This window comes from Balaenoptera musculus, chromosome X (genome assembly GCF_009873245.2).
Source record: "Balaenoptera musculus isolate JJ_BM4_2016_0621 chromosome X, mBalMus1.pri.v3, whole genome shotgun sequence".
In the NCBI taxonomy this organism is placed as follows: domain Eukaryota; kingdom Metazoa; phylum Chordata; class Mammalia; order Artiodactyla; family Balaenopteridae; genus Balaenoptera; species Balaenoptera musculus.
Genome location: NC_045806.1, coordinates 112,196,362 through 112,203,446, shown reverse-complemented (window position 1 = coordinate 112,203,446; position 7,085 = coordinate 112,196,362). Strand labels below are relative to the sequence as shown.

Below are 7,085 nucleotides of genomic sequence, written 5' to 3'. Positions count from 1 at the left end.
AAACTAATTCACACTGAGGTGTTAAATCATTTCATTATACAAACACTTATCGAGTTCCTGCTATGTGCCAGACATTGTGCTTAGGTGTGTGTGGGAGTCACCAGAAAGGACCTGGGAGTTAAAGATCCCTACTTAGGAGCATATGGGTAATGACCAAATACATTCCTCCTCTGAGAGGTATCTGATTTTCAAAGAACTGGATTTCAAATGATGAAATTTAAACAGGAGAGGTAGGGATTTGGGTCTTGGAGACCTCTCAAGCAGGCTAGCTCTGGCTCAGTGAATTTGCTGTGTGAAACGATTTTCTAATGAGTTAGGCTGACTTTAAGCCCCAGGTTATCTTGTTGTCACCAGTTATGCTTTGCTTCATGAAAGGTCACCAGGGGCTACCTTACAGGAGACAGATTTCATCCTGGGATCAGGTGCCTTCTCTGACTTTGCGTGGTTCTATTAAATTAAATCTAGTAAGCCCCACGGGCTGTCAGACTTTTTAGGTACAGTATTCAAAGATGAGGCAGGCTGTGAACCTCCTGCCCCTCTCTGCCAGCGGTCCCCAGCTGCCCCTGAATGTGACTATTTGTGGGGTGGGTTTCCGAACCCGGCCAGAGCTGCGTTGGGAAAACGGTTCGAGGGAAGCTCCTCAGAGAACAGGAAGAGGAGGTGGATTTTGTGCGGAGGAGGAAGACCTCTTGCGAGGCTCTGGTGGCCAGAGACGAGCTGGACCGGGCTGGGAGGAGGGATACCTAAGCCAGGGACCCCCACGCACCCCCAAGGAAGGATGGAGAGGTTGCAAAAATCCTAAAGGGAAAAGCCCTCTCGGCTGTAGGCCAATGAGCGGCGGGAAGGAGGAGTGAGGCTGGGGAACTTCTCCCAGAGCCAGTCAGAGGGGACGGCTGCTGGGAAGCCAATCAGCGCGCCCGAGCCTGCAGCCCCTCTGCAGTAGTTATGCCAGAGCTCTCTGTGTAGAGCGGCGGCGAGCCGGCAGCTGGGCTGCGGGGCCAGGAGCCACCGCACGCGCTCCGCGTCCTCCTCTCGCGCCGCTCCTGCCCGGTCCCCGCGCCGCGGTGCCCCAGCAGTCCTCGCAGACCCGCGCCCGCAGCCTCGCCGCGCGGCCGCCGCCGCTCCCCGGCCGCGCAGTTCGCCTCGCCCCGCCCCACCCGGTCCCTCCTCGCCCCGCCCCAACCCGGTCAACCCCGCCCCGCCCCGAGCCGCCGAGCCGTTCCCGCCCTCGCCCAGCGCCCAGGTAGCTGCGAGGAAACTTTTGCAGCGGCTGGGTAGCGGCACATCTCCCGCTCCTTAGGGCCACTGCCAGGCTTGCTGAGTCCTGGGACCGCTCTCGCCCCCGCTGCCACTCTCCCGCTCTCTCCTCGCTCCCGGCGAAGCAGGATGGCAGGGCCCGTGCGCACCGCGTGCTTGGTGGTGGCGATGCTGCTCAGCTTGGACTGCCCAGGACAGGCACAGCCCCCGCCGCCGCCGCCGGACGCCACCTGTCACCAGGTCCGCTCCTTCTTCCAAAGACTGCAGCCCGGACTCAAGTGGGTGCCTGAAACCCCGGTGCCAGGTGAGGAGTCGTCCCTCGCGCGTTCCCCGCGCCCGGCGGTGAGCCAAGGGGCGCATGGTGGAGGTAACCCGAGCGCGCTAGCCCCGCGGGGCCGCGATCGTGAGCCCAGCGGCCGGGCACCTGGGAGTGGTCGCCGTGCCCGGGCCCGGCCAGGTCTCCCGAGAAAGGAAAGAAGGGTATATGTGGGCCGTGTCCGCATCTCCCAAGCTCGCTGGGCTGTCAGCGAAGGTGCGACTGGGAGGAACCGCGAGCATGGCCTTTCTAGCGAGCGCCCATTTTTGGGGGGAGGGCGGGAAGGCTGGAGCTGGTTCTCCCCGCCTCGGCGAACTGGCGCCCCACATCCGAGCTGGTGCCTCTGGAATTTGCCACCCTCGCTCGCACGTACGTGCCAGAATTTCAGCCTCAGCTGGACCGCGGCTCCGGCCATTCTTTCCCCAACCTGCCCTCACGCCCTCCTTTCCGCAGCCTGGGTTCCCGAGGCTCGCGGGCCCAAGTGCAGGCAAAGTTGAGGACAGATCTCCGAATCCTCAGTGGCAGGTAAAGACACACGGAGGGAAACTTTTGAGTAGGTAGGAGGGTCCCCCAAATGAGGAGGGCTGAGCCTTTTCCTTCCAAACAGCGTCTCTTCTCTAGGCTGGCAAAATCGTTTCCAAAACCGGGCTGCTGGCCCGGGGAGCAGGAGTCCAAAGATGATTTAACTCCTCCCCTTCTCAAACTCATCTGCCTTCTTGACAGGCTGGACCCTGAAGGGGAGATGATTTTAGGTGGAGGAAAGTTTCTGAACGCTTGCCTTTTGTTCTGCACAATCAGGTCGTGTTGTAAGGGCATATTTTAACCTTCCCTGAGCGCTGCCGCTGTCAACAGATGAATATTAATGGCCTTGTGTGATTGACTGTCCCACGGTTGGAGTCCTAAAAGCCTGCCTTAGAATCCAATTAGGACAAGTTGCTACACTGGCAATGCAGGCAAGAAGAGTCGGCTTCAAACAGGTTTATTTATCAGAGGTGCGCTCTAAGAAACGGCTGGTTGTATTCACAAACCGTAAGACGTTTGTGGCCTCCAGTGTCTCTTCGCCACCCAGGCATCCAGCGAGGCGCGCGTCCCGCGTTTCCGAGGGATCGGGGAGCAGCCCTCGCCAAAACTTGGCTCGTGGCTCTCAACAAGTCAGGGAGGCGGGCCTGATGGTTGGGCCAAGTTGTGAATGCGATGCGCGCCCTGTGGGCGCTGCCGGCGAGCGTTCACTAGCGGGAGGTTACCTAGGCAGCCAGCGCGCCCTCAGCCTTTTCTTTAGGTGGATGAAAAGAGCCGAGCGAGCCTGCTGTTTAGTTGCAAAGGTAATTGGTCACCCTTTTTGGTGACTGAAATGCATTTGCGCATATGTTAAATATTGCTTTGCAGGATTTAGCTCTAAGGAAGGGTAGAACTACCTCTTCCTCTGTTGTGTTAATAACGTACCACGTGGGCGTGTGCAGGAGCTGTAAGGGGCAACCTATGAATCAGCTCCACAGAGCTGCAACAGCAGGCGAATCTCTCTCCCCTCGAAGTGCCCTGGTAATTAGCTTGGTAAGGCCAGAGAACATGCTTTTGTTGGTAATGTAAAAATTGGTCCTCACAGGATGAGCCCCCCACAAGATGAATGGATGCAGGGTTGGAGCTGGGGCCACATTGGGCGGGTTTGAAGCCAAGGGGTAAAGATTGTGCTTAAAAGAGGAAACAGACCAGAGGGAATGCACAGATACTCATTTAGCAACCCCCTCTACACAGGCTCGAGCAGGAGCTCACCCTCCCTTGCCCTCCGCCAGCTCTCTGGCTGCCTGCCTCTTTGCAGCATCTGTATAAAAGTATTGGGAGGGCCCACACACTGTGTGTATGAGATTTGGCCTGGGCTCCCTCCTTCCAAGCTCCCTTACTCCTGGCCTAAGGATGGCCATGTTACATACACAGAGCAGGGACTCGTAATGGAGATTTTTCATTTTCCTCAAGTATTTCCCAAACTCTATAGGAAAAATCCCTTTCCAAGGGTCTTTACCGTATAAACCCAACATTCCCTACTTCACTTCTGTTTAACAAACATATGCCCTGTTGAGCACCTTCTATGTGGCAGGCACTGTTCTGACTCACTCTGGAGCAAAGCCAAATTTCAAATATGGCGATACCCACACAGCTACCATATAGCCTGGATTTTCTGGGATGGTGCAGATTTCCAATGCTCTGTCCTGGCATGAAACCATGTGTCCTGAATTTTAGTTGGGCAAATATGGTCACTGTAGATATGGAAAGCATGGTAAAAATCCTAATGTCCGTGTGTGGAAAGAGCTCATCAGTATTTCAGAGAAGAGATGATAATGGCCGACTAAATACAATGGCAAGTGCATAATTTCAAAGTGAATAAATGTGTGATTTGCTGCTGTCGTTCAGTGGTTGGAAATTGAAAGAGCGCTGCAAATTATTTGATAGTTATGAACCATCATGATGACCGCTTGACTTTTTTTTCCCCATCTATATTTTAAGCCGTGTTCAGTTCTCCCGCTCCACTGTATTAACTGCATTAAAGCTTTCTTTGTCCCAGATAAAATGAGATTTGGTCACAGTAAGGAGAAATCCTCAAGAATGTCTTGTCTCACTTAGGGGGAGCATGGGATTGACTGTTAACTTAGGCCATTAGCAGAATTGGGTTAGAGTGGATAAGGTACATTTCTTATGCTAATATGGATGAGACTAAATGGCATTTGAAATCAGCCGGCCTAAAAAATAAATCACTGGTGCTGAAGGACTACACTAGACTTCCACAAAGCTGATCTAAAGCCTTACGATCTCATGTTCCCATTTCTTTTAGTGTTCAAAGGCACAGGATAGCAATGCTAAATAGCATGTCCCCCAAATCCATAGATCTTTTCGTACCCCACTCTTTTTTTTTTCCTAAGGATTTGTAACTTGGAAAGCACCACAGATGGAAACCAGGCACACAGAGTTAGCATTTGGCAGAAAAATCCATATAACTGACTTTCAGCGCAGCTCTTTTGCCCTTATTTAATTTAGAAAAATTCAGAAAAAAGCCAATGAGCTCATAAGTCTAGATGTTTATTTTGTTTTGCTTAACCTACCCACAGGCGCAATCAAGAATGGATACAATTTTAGGCAAGGAAAGTGAGCCAGTAATCAGACAATGATGTTTCCAATTGTCTCAAGGGAATGTTACAGAAGTCTGAAAAAAAATTCCTCTAAACAAAAATCAAGTGTAATTCACTTTATGAATGCCATACACCACTTTTGTCGGGGTGGTGGTGAAGGGGACGGATGGGAATGAGAAAATCAAACAAACCGTGGTAGTGTTGCAACTCCCCAAAGACTGAGAAGTCTTGCCTTAGAGGGCCTTGGAAAGTGCAAGAACCAATCCAGGAGGCCAAATGCCCGAATGGGTAAAAGGCAGCCTTGAAGAGCCAAAATTGACTTGGAGTTTCTCAAATGGATGAAACAACATAAAAATAAAAATCAACGTTCTCGAAAAGAGAGTTTGGTATTCGTTGTTGTTGCTTTAGAGTATGAGAACTAGCAACCTCCTCCGGGTTGCCAGCTGTAGTTCCCCAATTAGTTGGAAGCAGTTAGCGGTCCTAAAGTCGGGAGAGAGAAGAGTGAGGTGTGGGAGGGGTTTCTCTCCTCTGAGATTGCCCTAGACAGTTGAGTGAGCAGGTGATTTGTTCAAACTTTGAAAAAGTTGTATCACCATGTGCTAACTTGGAATAGTTTAGAGAACTCTCTCAAATGTGGTCTGAATATATTTATTGCGCTAATCCTGGTGATTGGTAACGAGATGTTCTCAGAGGGAAGCATCGATCTGATTGAGGAGAAGGCTGATGGTCGGTGGAGCGCCTTGGCCTGAAAGGAGTCTCAGACTGCCTGCTGCTTGGCAGGCTGTGTGTTGGGTTTTGGGGGTGCCGAGAGGAGTAAGACATAGTCCCTTTTGTCAAGGCGCTCACAGTCTAGTGGGGGAGCATACAAGTAAACAGGCTTCTCAGGAAACTTGTGGGATTAAATAGGGTGAAAAGGGCTAGAAAATACCTCCAGGAAATTGGCTGAAATGGTCACAATAGCCAGCCTGGGCAAGGGAAAAGAACTGACGAGATGAAGTGGAAGATAGGAAGAGGTCGCTTAATAGGGCCGCCATCTTAAAAAGTTTTCTTAATTCTTGGAGCAAATTCTGTTTGTAAGCATTAGGAAATACAAGCATAAGAGGATTTTGATGGATGCTAGATGACACAGATGGTGTCAGTTTTGCAATGTGTTTTTTTTTTTTTTCTTATGGGCTGGTAGGTTGTATCCAATATTTTGATGCAATATTTTTGAGCATTCTGCTGCTTCCATCTTTAGAGTTGCAGTGTTTGCTGTTCACTGTAGCCTAGAAAAAGGCTGCTTATTACCAACCTGGGAGAAAAGAAGTCTGGATTTGTCTGATGCGAGACAAGACAGAAAATACGTTCTCCTTAAATGGCAGCTATCAATAGGACCACGCCAACTGTAGTGTTTGATGCATATACAAAAGCATGGTTCTTAAGAGGTATCTTATTACTCATTTCTAAGAAAATTGAAGATAATCACTTATAACTTGTGCACACGATACATCATTTGGAAAGAATTTCACTGGGGATCATATTGCTCAACTGAAAAGTTCTGGCATGCTGAATTTGTACATTTTTGTGAATGCTTCCTTTTACTCTGATCTCTCGCTTTTTTTCTGCATATGGCTATTTGTATGTTTTAGATTATAAGCTCCTTAAAGGGAAAGCACTGTATTTGATGCAGTGTTGAGCACAATGCTAAGAGTACCGTAGAGCATTTAGTAAATAATTGATAATAGAATTTCTAGATCGTTATGTATTCTTCTATGAAACTCTCAAATACTTTCTTAAGCTGTATGTCATCTTACTTATTTTAAAAGTCTGAGTCCAAATTTTTATGAGACATTATTGGGGTATGTGGACAAACTTTTCAAGCTGCATATATTTTGACTGGAGACTGGTTCAGGCTTACCTCAGTTAGCTGGCGTCTCTTACCATCAGGCAGGGTTTATTAATGTTGAGTACCCAGAGAACAAATTGAAAGTAGCAACATTGTTATGACTGGCTTAGTATCATTAAAGATCAACAATTATTATAGCACATAAATTGTAAGACATCTCTTAAATCAAAGTCTCTTTGATTTAATGTCAGCTAGACCTTTCTCACTAATGTTGACATTACCATATTTGGGAGTTGAGCTGTGACACATGCATGGACCTGTTGATGTACCTCACAGGTTTCTGTAACCTGGGATCAGAATTTGTGCACAGGCTCAATTCCAGAGACCATACCAGGAACCAGCATCTCTTCAGCCCTAGCTGAGCTTCTAAGCAGGTTTGATGTTTTTGGTAATCTAGGGTCTAATGGAAAGTGTGGGCAGAAAAATCCCCCACTCATCTGCCCATATTTAGCAAATTGTCAGGCTTGAAACAGGATCCCCAGCACTCCATTAAGAAATGAGCATCAGA

The 7,085-nt window shown here is 49.2% G+C and overlaps 1 protein-coding gene across 1 annotated transcript in view; it reads left to right on the top strand.

Moving 5' to 3' along the window:
• Positions 1–1,217: 1,217 nt before the first annotated feature.
• GPC3 (glypican 3) overlaps positions 1,218–7,085 on the top strand; it is a 430,874-nt gene continuing 425,006 nt past the window's right edge. The window contains exon 1 of the mRNA XM_036840086.1: positions 1,218–1,561. Coding sequence (XP_036695981.1) covers positions 1,387–1,561 — 175 coding nt within the window. The 5' untranslated portion in view covers positions 1,218–1,386. The remainder of the gene's footprint in view (positions 1,562–7,085) is intronic.